The sequence below is a fragment of the Sus scrofa genome, chromosome 15 (assembly GCF_054392235.1).
Source record: "Sus scrofa isolate SSC_HxYL_T2T_F1_AM1 chromosome 15, Sscrofa_HxYL_maternal_Yorkshire_Landrace_v2.0, whole genome shotgun sequence".
Classification (NCBI taxonomy): Eukaryota; Metazoa; Chordata; class Mammalia; order Artiodactyla; family Suidae; genus Sus; species Sus scrofa.
The window spans coordinates 135069729-135091102 of NC_139397.1; the positions used below are offsets into that span (position 1 = coordinate 135069729).

The 21374-nt window shown below is 48.7% G+C and overlaps 1 protein-coding gene across 50 annotated transcripts in view; it reads left to right on the forward strand.

Annotated features, from left to right (window-relative positions):
• The window catches only part of STK36 (serine/threonine kinase 36), a 28904-nt gene that overhangs the window by 5988 nt on the left and 1542 nt on the right, over positions 1-21374 (forward strand). For 13 of the 50 annotated variants that reach the window (XM_085000412.1, XM_085000416.1, XM_085000415.1 and 10 more), the window contains 20 exons: positions 876-969; positions 1418-1587; positions 1745-1932; positions 2703-2802; positions 4365-4508; positions 10005-10184; positions 11403-11500; positions 11957-12062; positions 13739-13889; positions 14063-14190; positions 14753-14857; positions 15207-15305; positions 15475-15563; positions 15820-15883; positions 16038-16148; positions 17584-17658; positions 18377-18551; positions 18798-18945; positions 19172-19319; positions 19859-20605. In XM_085000412.1, coding sequence (XP_084856538.1) covers positions 876-969; positions 1418-1587; positions 1745-1932; positions 2703-2802; positions 4365-4508; positions 10005-10184; positions 11403-11500; positions 11957-12062; positions 13739-13889; positions 14063-14190; positions 14753-14857; positions 15207-15305; positions 15475-15563; positions 15820-15883; positions 16038-16148; positions 17584-17658; positions 18377-18551; positions 18798-18945; positions 19172-19319; positions 19859-20605 — 3120 coding nt within the window. Of the gene's footprint in view, positions 1-2; positions 148-875; positions 970-1417; positions 1588-1744; positions 1933-2702; positions 2803-4364; positions 4509-10004; positions 10185-10305; positions 10394-11402; positions 11501-11956; positions 12063-13738; positions 13890-14062; positions 14191-14752; positions 14858-15206; positions 15306-15474; positions 15564-15819; positions 15884-16037; positions 16149-16835; positions 16991-17583; positions 17659-18376; positions 18552-18797; positions 18946-19171; positions 19320-19858; positions 20606-21374 lie in introns of those variants that run through there. The other 37 variants (XM_085000420.1, XM_085000424.1, XM_085000422.1 and 34 more) reach the window with 9 other exon arrangements.

The following is a 21374-nucleotide window of genomic DNA, read 5'->3' on the forward strand; positions in this document are numbered from 1 at the left end:
AGGCCTAATCGAGGATTTCCCCAAGGATCCTGCATAAGAGATGTACCCTTTTCCGAGACAGTCCCTACCCCTCCACCACCCGAAGACTCCCTGAAAGATTTGTTTTTGAGTGCTCCCAAACACACCTTTACACAATGACTCATGCGTGTGAGTGTGCTTTTAATGGTATATGCCTTTGTTCCTGCCCAGCGCAAACCGCAGTCAAAGGGAGGGCCAAGTGAGTGGTTAGGACTCCCTTGAATGTTTGCTTTCGGAAGATGCTTGTGAAGGTGACCTCTTGCTCTCTCTGTTTTTTTTTTTTTTTTTTCCTTAACTTCTTCACAAAGCTGGTGACACTGAGATTTCTGGTTTTACTTCTGGGGTTCCAAAATGTCCATGGACAGGAATTGGGGCTCCCCAGGGAGTGAAGCGGTTGAGTTTGTGATTTTAGCAGCCAGGGCAATGAGGCCTATGGAAAGGAAGAGAGGGTGTGATCCAGACCCGCTAGTCTGGGGAGTTCCTGTCATAGCCCAGCGGTTAGGGAACCTGACTCGCATCCATGAGGACGTGGATTCGATCCCTGGCCTTGCTCAGTGGGTTAAAGATCCAGCGTTGCTGTGAGCTGTGGTGTAGGTCGCAGACCCAGCTCAGATCCCGAGTTGTTGCTGTAGCTCTGGCGCAGGCCAGCAGCTGTAGCTCCTATTGAACCTCTAGCCTGGGAACCTCCACATGCCTTGGGCATGGCCCTAAAAAGACAAAAAAAAAAAAAAAAAAAAAAAAAAGACTAGCTAGTCTGCTGTAAGAATGCACTCAGAAGCCTTGGTTTGCAGGTTGCCGATGAGTTCCAGCAAACTATGGAGATGTGAAGGCTGATGGGGTCTCCTTTCTTTCCACAGAATTTCCTGCAGGGACTGCTCACCAAGGACCCGCGGCAGCGTCTGTCCTGGCCAGACCTCTTACATCACCCCTTCATTGCTGGCCGCGTCACCAGTGAGTCCTTAGTGTCCCAGGGTTCTTGCGCTTCCCTAGCTCCCTACCCAGTCTAACCCCTTTCCCCAGTATCTGCACCCAGCTTACATTCTCTCTTTTTTTTTTAATGGCCACACCCCTTGCATGTGAAAGTTTCTGGGCCAGGGATCAAACCCAACTCACAGCAGTGACCCGAACTACAGCAGTTGACAATGCCTGATCCTTAACTGCTAGGCCACCAGGGAACTCTGGGCCCAACATATATTCTTTACCTCACCAGCTTGAATTTTCTTCCTAGCCCTCTGCATAACCCTAGCCACTTCCCTTGCAATCCCCCATCCTGCTTTGTCACTTTGTCAAAGGGTTTCCTTCCACAGAGGCCTGGAGACACTGAGGTTGTCTCTGGCCAAATGGAAATGGTGGCGCAGCTCCAGTATGACCATGTCTCCCCCATCTTCTCTCCCTGCAGTATTAACTGAGCCAGCAGGTCCAGACCTGGGTACCCCATTCACCAGCCGCCTGCCCCCAGAACTTCAGGTCCTAAAGGACCAACAGGCGCATCGGCTGGCCCCCAAGGGCAAACGATCTCGTATCTTGAGGCAAGCCTGTAAGCGCATGGCCGAGGAAGCCAAGCAGAAGGTGTGTGGGGCATGTGTGACATAGCTAGGCTAGTGACTGGGGGAGTTGGAGAAGGAGGGTGATTTCCTAGGGTGGACAAAGGGCCACAAATAGGATTCATATTGCCTTTTGGCAACCTGAGAGTTCTGACTCACTGTCTCCTGCCCATTTCCCGCAGAAACACCACAACACAGGACCTGCCCTTGAGCAAGAGGACAGGACCAGCAAGGTGGCTTCTGGCACAGCCCCTCGGCCCAGACTAAAGGCCACGCCTCAGGAACCAGGCCTCTTGACTGGGATCTTAGCCTCAGAAGTGAAGAGCAGCTGGGCTGAGTGGGGGGCTGGAGAGGCACCCCCTGCACCTCGGTGAGGAGGACATAGCCAGGGATTTAGAGGGTGAGGTAGCTTGCAGACCTTTGGCTCTAGCCCAAGCAGATACAACATGGTCCCTGTCATTCGCCACTGTCCAAGTGTGGACAGGGTTCTGGGAGTCTTGAGTGCTAGGTTCTTCTTCTTTTTTTTTAAGGGCAGCACCTTCAGCCTGTGGAAATTCCCAGGCAAGGGGTAGAATCAGAGCTGCAGCTGCCAGCCTGCACCACAGCCACAGCAGTGCCAGATTCGAGCCTCGAGTGTGACCTACACCATGGCTCACAGCAACACCGGATCCTTAACCCACTGAGCGAGGCCAAGAGTTGAACTTGCATCCTCATGGATACTGGTCAGGTTCATTACTGCTGAGCCACCATGGGAACTCTGAGTCCTGAATTCTTGAATTCTACTTCCAGATACTTTCCTGATTCATCAGGAAACCTAAGAACTTTGCTTTCTCTATGTCTCAGTTGTGCATTAACTAAAAAGGAAAGAATTATATCCACACAAAAGGGAAGGTTATTTGAGTTGAGAGGCATGGGTGAGAACTGCCAAAGTAGATTTGAAAATAAGATCCAAAGTACAAGGGCAGGCAAGGATATGTGTGTAGTGGGCCTAGCCTGGCCGGGCCATCTCCCAGGAGGTCTCCTCTAGCCAATCCTGTATGGCTTATTTTTCATTCTTATCCTGGACCTAGAGGAAGGGAAAAGTTAATGAACCCTAAGCTTCTCAGGTCTGGAACTCTTCCTCCCCACTTTCTTTGGCAGGGAAAGCTGGATCGCCCAGGATTGTGAGCGAGCGTTCCCCGAGCTGAAGCCAGAGGTAGAGGGCCAGCGGAGCCTTGATGCAGTGGACCTGGAAAACGAGGTGAGCCCTAGGCGCACTTGTTGGGCTTGTTCCTGCCAAGGGATGTTGGGTCTTGACCCATGTTTTCTGAAACAGTGATTCCCAACCCTCTAAGTATGAACTCCCCTTGTGTTAAAAATTGTTTTCTTATTATTAACTTATAGATTTTAATTGCATAGCATCTGAACATTTAATTATAAAAAATGGAAGTATGTAAGTACAAGGGAAAGTCCCTTTTGAGCCTTATCTCAGTCCCAGAAGTGTCTGTCTCCTTCCAAACATTCTGTGCTTTTGCATAGAGGTATGTGCACACATCGAATATATAGTTTGGCTGTTTGTATATTACTGAGCTCTACCGTATGTATGGGTTTGCCTCATATGTCTCTTACCATGTTTTAGAGAGCTTTCTACATCTGTTTTAATCTTTTGTGGTTTTTTTGGGTTTTAACTTTTTATTCTGAAAAGTTTTCAAACTTAAATTGTGAAAGCAGAACCAAGAAATCTTGTAAACCTTTTCACACAGATTCACCAATTGATAAAAAGGTGCCATGTTTACTTTGTGATTTTCTTTATCTGTATATGGACACAGCATCTTTCTGAATCACTTTAGGACAAGTTGCAGACATGCCCCTTTACCGCCAAGTACTTTAGTGCAAATTGCCAAGAGGGATAGTTTGGTGCACCTGCTCTACCACAGTACCGCTTCAGAAGTCAGAAACTTAACATTGAAACTTAACATTTTCCCCCCATCCATAATCTGGTCCAGTGCATTTAGTTGTTATAGTTCATAGGCTCCTTTAATCTGGAACAATTTCTATTCTTTCTTTGTCTTTCACGTTTGATAGGTTTGTTTGTTTTGTCTTTTGAGGGCTGCACCTGTGGCATATGGAAGTTCCTAGGCAAGGGACCGAATCAGAGCTGCAGCTGCCAGCCTACGCTACAGCCACAGCAGCACCAGATCCAAGCCTCGCCTGCGACCTACACCACAGCTCATGGCAACACTGGATCCTTAACTCACTGAGTGAGGCCAGGGATCAAACCTGCATCCTCCTGGATCCTAGTCGGGTTCATTATTGCTGAGCCACAATGAAACTCCAATGTCTGACAGTTTTGAGGTGCATGAGACAGGTCAGTTATTTTGTAGAATGTTCCTCAAATTGATATTTCTGCATGATTAGATTCAAGTCATGCATTTTTGGCAGGAACACTGCATAAGTGATGTGTCACCCGCATTAAAATCTTTTCTCACAACTTCATGGTATATCCTAACATGGATGGGCTGTGTTTTATTATTCCTTTACTGACTGGCTTATGATGTTTCCAATTTTTTGGTTATAAACCAGGCAGCAGACATCTTTCTAGGTGCCCATTTATGCCCACATGCCAGTGTTCTCCAAGACGCTTTCCAACACCCCTCACATCCTACCAGCTCTACCTTTTTAAACTAGTGGCTGGAAAAAAATACATCTGTGCCCAAGGAGTCACTGGCTTTTTGCAGTTACTTCATGATTCCCCAGGTTAGGAGCTATGACTCTTGAACCTGACGCACTCCTCCTGACCTCTTTCACTCCCTGATGCCTTAGGAGCCAGACAGCGATAATGAGTGGCAACATCTGCTAGAGACCACCGAGCCCGTGCCCGTCCAGCTGAAGGCCCCTCTCACGCTACTGTGCAATCCCGACTTCTGCCAGCGCATCCAGAGTCAGCTGCATGAGGCTGGAGGGCAGGTAACTGGCAGAAGGATACCAGGGATGAGACTGGAGACTGTTTTCATAGAAGAGGCATTAAAAAACATTGATTAGCATAAGGAGAAAGAAAGTTTGTCCCTTTCCAATTCTCTTTCACTCTGTCTGTGTAATTCAAGGAGTATTTGCTAACTTCTGTTATAATACAAAAAGAACAGACCTTGGATTTCTTTTTCTTTTTTGTCTTTTTTTTTTTTTTTTGTCTTTTTGCTTTTTCTAAGGCCACTCCCACGGCATATGGAGGTTCCCAGGCTAGGGGTCTAATCAGAGCTGTAGCCAGAGGACTACTCCACAGCCACAGCAACGTGGGATCTGAGCCTGGGATCTGAGCCGCGTCTGCGACCTACACCACAGCTCATGGCACCGCCGGATCCTCAACCCACTGAGCAGACCAGGGATTGAACCCACAACCACATGGTTCTTAGTCAGATTCGTTAGCCACTGAGCTACGATGAGAACTCTGGATTTCTCTTTCTGAAGGGAAAAGTATTCCTCTAGAGCATGGATCAGCAAACTTTCTGATGTAACATTTTTAGTTATTGAGGGCCAAGAGGCAAAAAAATGAAGGCTATTATGTTACTTCTTCTATAATGAGAAAACACATTTCCACAGAATTTTTTTGAAAAAAATTTATAATTTTATTTTTTTCCATTATAGTTGGTTTACAGTGTCTGTCAATTTTCCATTCTACAGCATGGTGACCCAGTTACATATACATGCATACATTCTTTTTTCTCACATTGTCATGCTTCAGACATAATTCCCAGTGCTACACAGCAGGATCTTATTGCTAATCCATTCTGAAGGCAATAGTCTGCTTCTATTAACCCCAAGCACCTCATCCATTCCACTCCCTGCCCCTGCCCCCTTGGCAACCACAAGTCTATTCTCCAAGTCCATGAGTTTCTTTTCTGTGCAAAGGTTCATTTGTGCTGTCTGTTAGATTCCAGATATAAGTGATATCACATAGTGTTTGTCTTTCTCTTTCTGATTTACTTCACTCAGTATGAGAGTCTCTAGTTCCATCCATGTTGCTGCAAATTCCACAGAATTTTTTATTGACAAAAGTGAAAAAAGAGATGTAACACTTCAAGTATATAATATTCTCTAATATAGGTGTACTAATGAGAAGAATGAGATGCCTTTTTAGGGGTTAACATTTGCTTAATTGGTATTTTTCATTAGTATTCTCTCCTACAAAGCCTTTCCTTCCTTTTCTAAAACAGTGGTCTTCCTTCCTGGGAACTCACTGATATATGTTGCCTGCCTCTCTTTCCCTCTCTTTTCTTTGAAGGTTTTTTTTTTTTTGTCTTTTTAGGGCCACACCCGTGGCATATGGAGGTTCCCAGGATAGGGGTCGCATCAGAGCTGTAGCTATTGGCCTATGCCACAGCCACAGCGATGTGGGATCCCAGCCACATCTGTGACCTACACCACAGCTTACGGCAGTGCCAGATCCTTAACCCACTGAGTGAGGCCAGGAATTGAATCTGAGTCCTCGTGGATACTAGTTGGGTTCGTTAATCACTGAGCCATGACAGGAACTCCTAAAAATTTTAAAAATGATTTTTAGCTTATTTACCAAATTGTGAAACCATCACCATAATTCTGTTTTAGAACATTTTCATCAGCCTGATAGGACCATTCTTACCTGTTTACAGTTAATTTTCATTCCCACCCCCAGTACCAGGAGACTACGTTCTTTCTCATAGATTTGCCTTTTCTGGACATTTCATAGGAATATGATCATACAATGCATAGTCTTTTTGTCTGGCTCCTTCCTATTGGCATGTTTTTGAGGTTCATTCATGTTATAGCATGTATCAATACTTCATTCCTTTTTATTGCTGATTAGTATTTCATCATATGGATATATCACATTTTGTGTATCCATTTACTAATTGATGGAAATTTGGTTCAACTTTTTGGCTTTTATGAATAATGCTGCTTTGAACATTGACAAGGAAGGCTTTGTGTGGACATATGCTTTCATTTGTCTTAGATGTATACATAGGAGTGGAATTGCTGGGTCATAGAGTAAATTTATATTTAAGATTTTAAGAAACTACTGAACTATTTCCCAAAGTGCCTGCACCATTTTACCTTCCACCAGCAATGTATGAGGTCCTCATTTCTCCACATCCTTGCCGACATATAGTATTGTCTTTTTGAATATAGTCATTCTAGTGAGTGAGAAATAGTGTCTCATTGCCTTTTTAATTTGCATTTTGCCAATGAGCAAAATTGGCAAGAGCATCTTTTCATGTGCCTACTATCCATTTGTCTTCTTTGGTGAAATACCTAATCATTTCCTTTCTCTCTTTTTTTTTTTTTTTTTTTTTTTGCCTTTTCTAGGGCTGCTCCCTTGGCATATGGAGATTCCCAGGCTAGGGGTCTCATCGGAGTCGTAGCCACCAGCCTACACCAGAGCCACAGCAACGCGGGATCATTAGCCCACTGAGCAAGGCCAGGGATCGAACCCGCAACCTCATGGTTCCTAGTCGGATTCGTTAACCACTGCACCACGACGGGAACTCCTCCTTTCTCATTTTTAAATTGAGTTGTCTTCTTATTGAGTTGTTAGAGTTCTCTGCATATTCTGGACATAAGACCTTTATCAGATGTGTGATTTTCAAATACCTTGACCCTGTCTGTAATCTGTTTTTTTTATTCTCATAAGAGTGTCTTTTGATACACAGAGGTTTTTTGTGTTTTTTTTTTTTTTTTTTTTTTTTTTTTCTTTCTCTTTTGGCTGTACCTGCAGCATGTGGGAGTTCGCAGACCAGGGATAGAATCTGAGCTATAGCTGTGACCTATGCCACAGCTGTGGCAAGGCTGGATCCTAACCCACTGCACCAGGCTGAGGATCAAACCCATGACACCACAGAGACAATGCCAGATCCTTAACTTGCTGCATCACATCAGGAACTCCTGAAGCACAAAAGGTGTTTGTTTTGTTTTGTTTTTTAGGGCCGCACCCATGGCATATGGAAGTTCCCATGCTAGGGGTCAAATCAGAGTTGTAACTGCCAGCCTACTCCACAGCCACAGGAACACAGAATTGGAGCCACATCTACAAGCTACACCACAGTTCCCAGCAATGCCAGATTCTTAACCCACTGAATGAGGCCAGGGATCAAATCCACATCCTCATGGATACTAGTCAGATTCATTTCCACAGCGACACAACGGGAACTCCAGCACAGAGGTTTTGAATTTTGAAGTCCAGTTACCTTTTTTTCCTTTGTGCATTATGCTTTTATCTATTTATTTTCTTTTTACAGCCGCACCTGTAGCATATGGAAGTTTCTGGGCTAGGGATCGAATTGGAGCCATAGCAGCAGGCCTATACCATAGCCATGGCAACAGCAGATCTGAGTTGCATCTGCAACCTGTGCCACAGCTCATGGCAATGCTGGATCCTTAACCCACTGAGTGAGGCCAGGGATCAAACCTGTGTCCTCATGGATACTAGATTTGTTACTGCTAAGCTACAATGGGAGCTCCATTTGTTGGTCTTTTAACCTGCTGAGCCACAAGAAGAACTCCACGTTATGCTTTTAGTGTTGTATTTAAGAAATCTTTTCTAGGGAGTTCCCGTTGTGGCTCAGTGATTTACAAACTCGGCTAGTATCCACGAGGATGCAGGTTTAATTCCTGGCCCCGCTCAGTGGGTTAGGGATCTGGCCTGAGCTGCGGTATAGGTCACAGACATGGCTTGGATCTGGATCTGGTGTTGCAGTGGCTGTGGCATAGGCCAGCAGCTGCAGCTCCGATTGAGCCTGTAGCCTGGAACCTTCCATGTGCCACAGGTGCAGCCCCTTTAAAAACAGTAAGAAATCTTTTCTAAACCCAAAGTCTTGATGATTTTCTCCCTTTTTATTTCTTAAAGTCTTCTGCACTTTCAGCTCTGACATTTAGGTCTCTGACCCATTTTGAGTTACTTTTGTATATATTGTGAGGGATCTAAGTTCATCTTTTTGCATGTGGGTATATCATCCCAGCACCATTGGTTGAAAAGACTCTTCTTGGAGTTCCCCAGTGGCACAGTGGGTTAAGGGTCTGGCATTTTGGCATGACCGAAGAAAAAAAAAAGACCCTCCTTTTGCCAGTGAATTGCTTTGGCAGCATTCACCTGTCTTTTGGCCCCTTACTTATCCTACATGTGGGGACAACTTCATTAAGGAAGGAGGTTAACAACCCTTATCTCCAGGGTAAGACGCTCTGAGTTGGAATTCCAGCTGAGCTACTCTGTGTAATTACTGACTACTTACTTAACCCATATAGAAGCTTCGGTCTCCTTATCTATAAAATGGGTAATTGTATTTACTCCACAGGGCTATTGTAAAGATTACATGAGCAAATAAGTAAACAGATTTAGAATAGTGAATGGCATATTGTAAAGCCCATGTAAATGTTCGTCTTCTTTTGAAAAATAACCTTTTAAAAGATAACTGTTAAAAAATATAATACTGCCCTTAGCCATCAGACTGTAAAAAAAAGTGACTGATAGGCTGGATCTAGCCTGCAGGTCAAAGTCTGTCACGCCCTGATCAAAGAGTTGAATAATATTATTTTGTCTATCTGGAGCTGAACAACATTGTCCTATGCCTATTGTTTTTAATTTTCAGAAGTGTGTGTGTGTGTGTGTGTGTGGTTTCATTTTGTTTGTTTTGAGCTGAAGGGCTGGAGAAGGCAGGGAGCAGATAGGAATGTCATTGGGTCTGACAGAGAGCTCCTGAGGGGAGGTCCCCTCCCCCTTTGTCACCTCTAAGTCAGGTGACCTGGCCATTTATGTTCCCCTTTCTTGGTACCCTTTTCCTACTTCTCTCTTCTTCTTTTCTGGGTTTTATTTTATTTATTTATTTTTTGTCTTTTGGGGGCTGTACCCACGGCTCATGGAAGTTCACAGGCTGGGGGCTGAATCAGAGCTCCAGCTGCTGGCCTACACCACAGCCACAGCAATGCCAAGCTGTGTCGGCAACCTACACCACAGCTTATGGCAATGCTGGATCCTTAACCCACCGAGAGAGGCCAGGGATCGACCCTGAGTCCTTGTGGATACTAGTTGGGTTTGTTACCGCTGAGCCATGATAGGAACTCCCTTTTCTGGGTTTCAGATTTCCAAAGAAAGGAATGGGAGCACTTGGTCTACCTTGTCAACTCCATGGGGACACTTGGTATCTGTGACTCTCCCTTTACCTCTCATAATATCAATTATATGGAGTTCCCGTCGTGGCTCAGAGGAAACAAATCCGACTAGTATCCATGAGGACATAGGTTTGATCCTTCGCCTCGCTCAGTGGGTTAAAGATCCGGCATTGCTGTGGCTGTGGTGTAGGCTTGGCAGCTACAACTCTGATTAGACCCCTAGCCTGGGAAGTTCCATATGCTGCAGGTGCAGCCCTAAAAAGACAAATAATAATAATAGCAATAACAACAATATCAATTACTATCTCTTTGCCTTGTGTTGCCCAGATCCTGAAAGGTGTGCTGGAGGGCGCTTCCCGTATCCTTCCTGCGCTCCGGGTCCTGAGCAGCCTCCTGTCCAGCTGCAGTGACTCTCTTCCCTTGTATTCCTTCTGCCGGGAGGCAGGGCTCCCTGGGCTGCTGCTCAGCCTCCTCAGACGCAGCCAGGAGAGCACTAGCATCCAGCAGGTAAGTGCCGCCCCAGGAGCCTCTAAAGACCCACTGGAATTCCTTCTCTCCAGATTTCTTTTCTTCAGACTGCCACCTCTATTTGGCCCAATTGCCTTTTCTCTTCCTTCTCTCTGGTTAGTAGATCATGGCAAACTCTCATGCCTCCCGAGGTCAGGCAGATAATGTCAGTGAAGCAGACCCTGCGTGACAGCATGAGGAGTGAGAATGTGAGAAGCCGGAGCTCTCGTTGGTGGGCCAATCTGAACAGAACAACCTCTCCTCAGCGCCAGCTCACTGTTGAAGGGGGAATAGAGCCAGTCCAGTGTTGCCAGATCCAGTTTTCCGGGAGAAGCAAGAAATCCAGATTTTTATGTTCAGCTTCCCGATAATTAGAGCACTGTTTTGTCTTTTTTTTGTTGTTGTTGTCTTTTTTGTTGTTGTTGTTGTTGCTATTTCTTGGGCCGCTCCCGCGGCATATGGAGGTTCCCAGGCTAGGGGTCGAATCAGAGCTGTAGCCGCCGGCCTACGCCAGAGCCACAGCAACGCCAGATCCGAGTTGCGTCTGCAACCTACACCACAGCTCACAGCAACGCCGGATCGTTAACCCACTGAGCAAGGGCAGGGACCGAACCCGCAACCTCATGGTTCCTAGTCGGATTCGTTAACCACTGCCCCACGACGGGAACTCCCATAGAGCACTGTTTTGAAATGTAAAATCTGAGGTCTTATGGACCTGATTTTATAGCGCAGGGTACTGCAACTCAGAGATTAACTCACACACGGGCACTGCCTTGTAACTGGTCATGGAGATGATAAGCCTGAGAGCTGGGATTGAGACGCAGTGTCCACCTCCCTGTGCTGTGTCTTCCTGCAGCCCAGCTGGGAGGACAGGATGCAGAAATGTTTACCAGGGCCCAGGCATAGATGCCTGGAAGCTGTATTCTGCTGATGAGTGTTAATCTCGACCGCTTTTAAGGAATTTAGAAAAGAATTTGAGCTATTTTGAAAAATAGAACCTTCTAAACTCCAAAATGCTGTTTAGGCCAAACAAGACATGTTTTCAGGCTGTTTACAGCCTGTCGGCCGCCATTTTGTTCTTTCTGGAGCTCCTCTCTCTGTCCAAATGCTCTCTTCCCTCTGTCCCTTTCTGTTTGGTGAACTTGACTGGACTATCTAACTTAATTTTTGTTTCCATCCCCTACTTGGCCCTTACCCTCTGTCCTCTCCCCCTGGCAGCAGTGTTGGTACGGGACCTTCTTACGGGACCTGATGGCTGTGATCCAGGCCTACTTCGCCTGCACCTTCAATCTGGAGAGGAGCCAGACAGGTGACAGGTGGGATGAGAAGCAGTGTTTGCTCTGTTGGCCAATTTGGCTTCAGTTTCTATCCCCATTCTTCCCCTCCCCATCAGGAAGAGGCTAAGTGAGGAGAAGCCGTGATGTGTGACAGGTTTAGGGATCAGCTGAGGGACCTCTCAGGATCCAGCTAATCCTCTTAAGGACCCTGAGGCACCTCCAAGTTTGTACCAAGACTTTCAGGTTCTAAGGGTCAAGCAGACACCATTCACTACATGGAAGGGTCAAGGTGTGAATAAGCTAGAGAAAATGGCAAAGAGGAGGCTTGGAGGCGTCTATGTGAGACTGTGGAGGTGGGGGTTGGGGGGAGGGGAGAGCACTCAGCGGTGAGCCTTTGTCAAGATTCGCCTACCTGCCCTGAACTGACCCATTCACCACACGTGGGCTGTTAGTAGAGAGATGAGAAGAAACCATAGACTCTTTTTTTCCCCCCAGCTTACAGGTATTTCAGGAGGCTGCCAACATCTTTCTGGATCTGTTAGGGAAAATCCTAGCCCAACCAGATGACTCGGAGCAGACTTTGCGAAGGGACAGCCTTATGGTAATCTGCTCCCTCTTCCAGATTTCAGTTTCTGTTTTTTCCCTTGTTTCTCCTATCCCCTTTCTTATGACTATATAAGGTTAGGTCAAGGTCATGCAACAAGTGTTTGTTGAATGCCAGCTATGTGCTGTATGCCATTTGAGTAAGAGAAAGTCCTCGTCTTCAAGAGGCCAGGGCTAGTCTAGTAGGAGAGAGGTGATGGAGAGCAATGATATGAAAAGTATGTTAGTGCTTTGTCTGAGTTCCCAATGTGGCTCAACAGGATCGGCAGCGTCTCGGGAGCCCTGGGTTGCAGGTTTGATGCCCTGCCTGGCTCTGTGGGTTAAGGATCTGGTGTTGCCACTTAGGTTGCAACTACAGCTCAGATCTGATCCCTGGCCCAGGAACTCTTTATGCCACTGGGTGGCATAAAAAGGGGAGGGAAAAAAGGTATATTAGAGCTTTGTGTAAAATACAGAAGCACTGCCAAAGAAGACTAACGCTACTCGGAGAGTCATGGGAGACACCTTGGAGAAGGAGCTCATCTCTGCTAGGGTTTGAAGAATGCATAGACGTTTGTCTGGTGGATGAGGCAGGAAAGTAGGGAGGACATTCCAGGAAGAAATATATTAAGGCCCAGAGGCATTAAGCAAGTCTGGCCTATTTTAGTGAAGCACAAATGGAAGTATTTCCTCTTTTTTTTTGGTCTTTCTGCTTTTTAGGGCTGCACGTGCGGCATATGGAGGTTCCCAGGCTAGGGGTCAAATTGGAGCTGTAGCTGCCAGCCTACACCACAGCCTCAGTGGCACCAGATCCGAGCCACATCTGCGACCTACACCACAGCGCACGGCAATGCCGGATCCTTAACCCACTGAGTGAGGCCAGGGATCAAACCCTCAACCTCATGGTTCCTAGTCAGATTCATTTCCACTGTGCCATGATGGGAACTCCAGAAGTATTTCTTTTTGAAAAGACTTACAGATCAGCTAGTATTTCCTAACCTTGTTTGTCCTACAGCCTCGTAACCTATGTGGTTATGAGTAACCTACCCTGGACTCTGGAGGTGAGGGGTGGTTAGGGAGGATTGACTGAGAAAATAGCTGAGTTCTGACTGATCGTAGTGGAGACAGAGAGGAACATATGCAAGAAAGTAAATAATTGCCTGGCCATTGTTCAAACTGGCAACTGGGAGCACAGATCTGGGCTATATTCCTGCCTCTAGCTCCGAGTCCATTCAGTGTCTTCTAGTCTGAGAGCCTGTTTTAGCATCCCTCACCCTTTCTGGTCAGGAAGCTTTAAGGTCAGCAGTACTCATACATCATTGTGCAGTGAGTAGCATGGGGAGTTTGGAGAAAAATACCCCACCTCTTGAAATTCTGAATCAGTAGGACTGGCTTGGGAAGAATCCACACACCCTCAGGAATTCTTATACTCAGGGTCCACAGATAACGCTTGGAGAAATATCATCTAGAGAGCAGCTGATCAGCATAGAAGGATTGACACCTAAAATTCCTGTCCTTGAGACAGGAAGGCAGTTGTAATGCATTTTCTGTGCGAGGAATGCTTAGAATTAAACAGCTGGTCTCCCTGGGTTTTTTCTCCTCCTTTCTCAGGTTCTCTGGAAACTCTTGCTCCTTAATCCTGAACCCAACTGGTTTTCTGATGTGCGAATGTTCACCTGCCTCTGTCTCCCTTAGTGCTTTACTGTGCTGTGTGAAGCCATGGATGGGAACAGCCGGACCATCTCCAAAGCCTTCTACTCCAGCCTGCTGACGACGCAGCGGGCTGTGTTGGACGGGCTCCTCCATGGCTTGACAGTCCCACAGCTCCCTTTCCACACCCCCCCAGGTACTGGAGTGGGGAGGGGTTCTCTTGACCTACTCGTGGAGGAGGTCCAGCTTTGCTCATTCCCCTGCCATTGCCCAGGGTAGTGCCTGGCATTAAGTGAGCATTAAATAACTGTGAACTGAATGAATGAGGAATCTGAGAGAAACAACCAGACTCTTTGCCTTTCTCCGCAGGAGCCCCCCAGGTGAGCCAGCCCCTGCGGGAGCAGAGCGAGGATCTGCCTGGAGCCATTTCCTTGGCGCTGGCAGCCATATGCACTCCTCCGGTGGGGCTGCCTGACTGCTGGGAAGCCAAGGAGCAGGTCTGAGCTACATTTTCTTGTTCCCATCATCTCTGTTACTGAAGTTTGCGGCGGGGCGGGGGGGTGACTTGTTTTCTTGGAAAGGCAGAAAAACAAGCTTTTATGCGTCTCTTTGTTCAGTACTTCCAGAAATAGATGCTCCCACTAGGTTTGGACCACTTGCAGAACAGGATGTAGCCAAGATCCCAGAGCCCTTGGCCAGCTAATTAGAGAGCTCAGTGACAAACTGTCCATGTGATGGGGTAGCTGATCTGAAGCCACCTGGGATGCTTCTTCAAGGGTTCAAGATTCAGATTTCCTGCTCCCCTTTGGCTGACAACACTTTCCTCTGTATCTGCCTATGGTGGAACTTAACTAAGCTTTGCTTTTTGGTTCTCCACTGGCCATGAAGACTAGAGTCTGAAATTCCTATGGGACCTCAGAATGGAGTCTGAAGTTCCTGGGGAACCTGGGGAAGAGTGTCTGGCAAGGAAGGCTTGGGAGTCCCCATTAGTTGGAGATATGAGAGGAGTAGAACTGGAATAATGGGAGTGAGATTGAGTCTTCAGTTATGTCCCCACAGGTCTCTCGGCATCTGGCAAATCAGCTCACCGAAGATAGCAACCCACTGAGGTCCTCCCTCATCTCTGGTCTAGAGCATCCCATCCTGTGCCTTCACCTTCTCAAGGTACCACCTGCCCATAACCCCTGTGCTTCAGATTCCCTTCTAACTCGCAGGGCTGAGAGAGCGCAGGGGGGACTAAGAGAGAGGAGAGACCCCCTTGGAGGACCCCTTTCTGCTTCTAAATCTTTTCAACTGAGATGGCCCCACCATTACGCACTCTTCACCAAAACTGAGACATATGTGCATCTCATAATCTTCCACCAAGAGGCAGAAGTGGTCTGAATTTCTCTAACACCCCTAGTTGTGGATACTAGCTCTGCTGAGAGGCCAGCCTGCTTTCAGCTGAGCCTCCCAATCCAGGAGCCCAAGGGCTGCTCTGCACCCCTGACAGACTCCTTCCTACACCCTGTAGGTTCTCTATTCCTGCTGCCACGTCAGTGAACGCCTGTGCCGTCTTCTTGGGCAAGAGCCCCTGGCCTTGGGGTCACTGTTGAAGCTGGTCCAGAGCAAGGTAGGCTAGCAGCGCAAGTAGGCATCTCATGGGGGTTCCATCATTTCAATCAGAGGTTGCTCTGATAGCTTGGGTTTCCTTTGTAGGTTTTTTTTTTCTTCCAAATAACGATGAACTTAAAAAAAAATGTATTGGAGTATAGCTGACTTACCAGCGTTGGCCTTTGTAGGTTAAGGTGGTGGATTGGGAAGAGTCTACTGAAGTGACACTCTACCTCCTCTCCCTTCTTGTCCTTCGCCTCCAAGATCTGCCTTCTGGGTGAGTCATAGAGTCTCTCCACTGAAATCTTCCACCCCCATAGCTCAGGATGACATGGGATAAGGGGAGTGGCACCCTCCAGCCTGTCCTTAGGAGGGACCGGGATAGAGAGTGCAGGTTTACTTTACAAAGAACAGACCTAGATTCCCACCAGCTTTGTGCCCTGGAGGAAGACCGGCAGCCTAGGCGAGAGGGCAGGCCACTCAGAAGCCTCCCCTCACACCGCTGCATCCCTCAATGGATCTCCTCCTTCCAGAATGGAGAAGCTAGGCACAGAGGTCGCTCCTGTCTTTACCCATTCGCATGTCGTCTCTCTCGTGGTGAGTTTTCAGCCTTCATCTTCCACCCCTTTCACCCCATCATCCCACCTCCTGGGAGCAGGAGAGCCCTTTCCCCATTTGCAGCTCTTCGTGAGGCCTTCTCCTGGACCAGGACAGACGTAAACCTCCCTCCTCCTCGTCTAACTGTCCACAGAGCGCAGCAGCCTGTCTGTTGGGACAGCTCGGTCAGCAAGGGGTGACTTTGGACCTCCAGCCTGCGGAGTGGATGGCTGCAGCCACACACGCCCTGTCCGCCCCTGCGGAGGTGAGGTCCACTGGGATGCAGAGATGTGTTTTCTCTGGGTCAAATAAGGCCTGCGTTCAGGGAGGAAAGACTGCAATGCCAGCAAGCCTAGAGTCAACTAAGGAGTGTGAGAGACTCAAGGAGTCTTTCCTGTCCTGGCCTTCTGCCCCCAGATAATAAACCCCTCTGAGCCCAGACCGTCAGGGCTTTAGATTCCGTGTTAACACACAGGACCTCTGAAGAGCGAGGCAGGCATCATCTCTCTCCGACTTGGCACTTACCTCCTGAAGAATCTCTCCTCCAGCCTCTCTCTAGTCTCTTTCCTTCGCTCCATCAGACAGAGCTTTGTTAAAGGAAGATCTGCTCATTTGTTCAACTCGTAATTACTTCACACAAAAAAGATATGTGGAGTCGCAGGTGCTAGTCTAGTCTCCGAGAATGCAGCAGTGAAAAAGGGAGACAAAAAATCTTGCCCCTGTGGAATCCTCTGTGGCATCCCACTGTTTCTGGGGTAAAGTCTCAATTGGTTAGCAGACTGCTCACAGTTCATCTGTTACTCCTGGACTCTAATCCTGCTCTACCAAAAAAAATGACTATTTCCAAAATTCACTGTAGCCTTCATGACCTGCTTTGTAAAAGCTAGGACTGCTACTCAGAACGTTCTCCCTTCCTTGTCTGCCTTTTTTCTCCCCCCCCGCATCTTTTTAGGGCTGCACCCATGGCATAAGGAAGTTTCCACCACAGTCCCAGCAACGCCAGATGCAAGCTGTCTCTTGGACCCACACCACAGCTCACGGCAACACATCCTTCACCCACTGAGTGACGCCAGGGATTGAACCTGCATCCTCATGGATATTAGTTGGGTTTGTTATTGCTGAGCCACAACGGGAACTCCTCCTTGTCTACCTTTTAAACTTTTCATTCCATCAGTTTCCTACCTCCAGGAGGCAGAGCTAGGCACTCTCTGCAATTCACCCCACTACTTCTTGGCTGCTGCTACTTCTTCTTCTTCTTTTTTTTTTTTTTCTTTTCTGGCCACCCCATGGTGTATGGAATTCCCGAGCCTAGGGGTCAGATCGAGATTGAAACTGCAGCTGTGGCAACGCTGGATCCTTAAGCCACCGTGCTGAGCCAGGGATCGAATCCCCATCCCAGAGCTCCCAAGACACACCAATCCCATTTGCCACAGTGGGAATTCCTCAGCTTCTTCTTTAGCAAGTATTTTCCTAACCTATGATTATTTCAGTGGCTGCTTATCCTGCTAGACTGTGTGTCTTTAGGACAGAGTTAGTCATTGAATGAATAGGCAGGAATCAAGACTCCTAAGTCCAAAAGAACTCTCCACTGCACCAGGCCTCAGAAGAACTCTGCCTGGCTCGGAATTGGGTGTACAGGTCGATGCGGTCACCTCACCCCTCTCTGGGATCTGCTCTCTCCCTGACTTTCTCTCCGACAGGTCCGGCTGACTCCCCCCGGTGGCTGTGGATTCTACGACGGCCTCCTCATCCTTCTGCTGCAGCTGCTCACCCAGGTACAGCTGCATGGGAAGTAAGGATGGATGGATGGGAAGGAAAAAGAGAGAAACTAGGCGTTTGGAGAACTACCGGCCAATAAGGATGAAGAAGCAGTACAGTCACCTCTCCTCTCAAACTGCTGTCCCTGTGATGACCTTAGACTGGGCCCACCTACCCTCAATAGGGACCCTTTAAAGGGAGCCATTCAGCTGCATCCCTGGGATTCAGTGGGAAGAAAAACTAATTCCCTGCTTCCCACTAGACATACACAAGGGTTAAAAGGGATTTCCCATTGTGGCTCAGCGGTAATGAATCTGACTAGTATCCATGAGGATGCAGGTTTGATCCCTGACCTCACTCAGTGGGTTAAAGATCTGGCATTGCCATGAGCTGTGGTTAGGTCACAGATGGGGCTCGGATCCCATGTTTCTGTGGCTCTGGCGTAGGTCGGCAGCTGTACCTCCAATTCGAACTCTAGCCTGGGAACTTCTATATGCTGCAGGTGTGGCTCCCCAAAAACAAAAAAAACAAAACAAAACAAAAAAAAAGGGAGAGATCATGGAGTTAAGATGTGATAAGAAAGGGAACTAAGACAACAGGGGACTCCTAAGTGGGAAAACAGAAGGAATCCTCTGGGATTCCCCTTCCTTGTAGGTCGGGGACAAGAGTGAAAAAAGGCATCTGTAACTCCCGACTTTGACCTCTCCCTTTGTGCTCTTTCAATTGTGTCTCTAGCCAGGGAAGGGTGATCTGATAAGGGACGTGGCTGGCTCAGAAATGTGGACTGTCCTTTGGCACCGCTTCGCCATGGCTCTGAGGCTCCCCGGAGAGGCATCTGCACCGGAAGAGGAGCCGTCACTGTCCAGTCCACAAAGCCCAGAGCCAGACTGGACCCTGATCTCACCCCAAGGTATTGTGCCAACAGCATGGCCCTTTTGTGGGGCCACTGGATTGATCCCTCTTCAAGCCTAGAACCCGGGTAGCCCATGGAGATTGCTGCCGCCGCTGCTGCCTAAAGAAAGGATGGCAGAGTCTGTGCTGGAGCTGCTCAGGGACAGGGAGGGACTGAACAGGTGGTGGTCCTGAGAGCCAGGGGGAGCAGGGACGTCTGGGCCTCTTGCCTGCTCCACTGGGTCTCCATTCTCGGCGTTTCCAGGCATGGCAGCCCTGCTGAGCCTGGCCGTGGCCACCTTTGCCCAGGAGCCCCAGTTATGCCTGAGCCACCTGTCTGAGCGTGGAAGTATCCTCATGTCCACCCTGAAGCATCTGCTTTCGCCCAGCTTCCTGCATCAGCTGGGCCAGGCGTGAGTTGGAGCAAGAGGAGGGAGACCAGAAAGTTAAGAGTTTGCACTTGGGGCCAGGAGGAGGGGAAGGCAGGAGAGAGAGCTGGCAGCTTGAGCTATGAAGCAAGGAATGGGACTGCTTAGCTTGGGCAAGGAGAGCTGGACGAGGGTATTTGAGATGCCTGGGGGAAGAACACTAGAGTGGGTGAGCCAGACGGAGTGTATCCTGCTCCACTCCCCTCCATAGGCCTCAGGGGTGTGAGTTTCTCCCCGTCGTGGTGCTCTCTGTCTGCCAGCTCTTCTGCTTCCCCTTTGCCCTGGACGTGGATGCTGACCTCCTCGACGGTGTCCTGGCTGACCTCACAGCCTCAGAAGTCACAGCCCACCTGCTGCAGGTACTTGGGAAGCTGCCTGGGCAGGAAGGTGGGAGAGGAAGATGGCCAGTCTTGGTATTCTAATTCACTTCCCGACAGCTCCAGGGCTCTCGCAGGCCCTTGTAAGAGTGCAGTGTCTGGCTTGACCTAAGAGTTTGAGTAGAGAAAGCATTCAGGCCTGAGCAGAGGCACGTGGTGGGCAATGGGCTGGTGCCTCCTCTCTCCATCAGTCCCCTGTCTGGATTCTCTTGCAGCCCAGTGGGGTGGACATCCTAGTCTAGGCACTGGAGACTCAGCTCCTCAGCCAACAATCACTTCTCTCACCATTGTTGGCATTAAGGACTGAGTGGGTCTCTGAAAGCAGAGAGCCAGAGCCCTTGCAGAGCAAGGCATGCACTTGGGAAGGACCTGATCTCCTGGGCTCCGCGTGGTGTCTCAGTGCTGTGGCTCAGGTCTTCCAGCTGTCTGTGCTCTTCTCACCAGAGCTGGGCTTTTCCCGCCCCCAGGTTTGGGGCTCCACATTATCTGACTGCAGTGTATTCTCCCTTCCCCTTCTACAGGTCTGCTGCCACCGTCTTCCACTGACACAAGTCGAGCTGCCCATCAGTCTCCTCACGCGTCTGGCCCTCACGGATCCCACCTCTCTCAACCAGTTTGTGAACACAGTGGCTGCCTTCCCTAGAACCACCATCCCCTTCCTCTCGGTAGCCCTCCTGGGGGACCAGCCGCTCCTGACCTCTGACCTTCTCTCCCTCTTGGCCCACACCATCCGGGTCCTGTCCCCCAGCCACTTGTCCTTTATCCAAGAACTGCTGGCTGGCTCCGATGAATCTTATCGGCCCCTGCGCAGCCTCCTGGGCCACCCAGAGAATTCTGTGCGGGCCCGTACTTATGGGCTCCTGGGACACCTGCTCCAGCACAGCATGGCCCTGCGTGGGGCCCTGCAGAGCCAGGCTGGACTACTCAACCTCCTGCTGCTGGGGCTCGGAGACAAGGACCCTGCTGTGCGGCGCAGTGCCAGCTTTGCTGTGGGCAACGCAGCCTACCAAGCTGGTCCCCTGGGCCCTGCCCTGGCAGCCGCGGTACCTGGTATGACCCAGCTGCTTGGAGATCCTCAGGCTGGTATCCGGCGCAATGCCGTGTCAGCTCTGGGCAACTTAGGGCCCGAAGGGTTGGGGGAGGAGCTGTTACAGTGCCAAGTACCCCAGCGGCTCCTAGAGATGGCGTGTGGAGACCCTCAGCCAAATGTGAAGGAAGCTGCCCTCGTTGCCCTCCGGAGCCTCCGACAGGAGCCCTGCATCCATCAGGTACACCCCAGGGGACTTAGGAATCACCATGATGGGCTGGTTTTCACAACATTTTTCCGAGATAGTCTTTAAGGAATTGGGACATCCCCAAACCCAAACTGTATCCCTCTCTGGGAATAGGAAACCCACAGGCTGTGTCTTGGACATGAGTTTTCCATCTACCATCTCCCTCCTACAGAAGGGAAGGGACCTGGAAGAGGGGTCTGGTGGGCTAGGAAATGCCTGGAATTTCAAGGACCAGTGTTCCTCTTGCTAGCGGCTGTGCACAAGGAAGGTGAGGGCAGGCTAGGAGATGTTGATGTCTAAAGTGGTTTTGTTTTGGGGGCCACGATGGTGCTAACTATCTTTTTTAGTGCTTACCATGTGAAAAGCACCATGCTAAGCCCTTAACCTTTCTTACTTGATTTAAGCCATGCTCTGCATTTTGCAGTCAATGAAACTGAAGCACAAAGATTTAATGACTTGTCCAGATTACAAAGCTAATATGTAGCTTTGGAGTTTTGAACTCGGGAGTCTGAGACCAGAGCCCATGCTCTTTTTTTTTTTTTTTTTCTTTTTTCTTTTTTGGTCATGCATATGACATCTGGGCCAAGGACTGAATCCTTGAAGCTGCAATGCCAGGTCCTTAACCCACTGCTCCAGGCCAGGGATCAAACCTGCACTGTCTCAGAGACAGCACCAGATCCTTAACCCTCTGTGCCATAGTGGGAACTCCTTAAATTTTTTTTTTTTTTTCTTTTTGGCCTTGCGTTTAGCATGCAGAAATTCT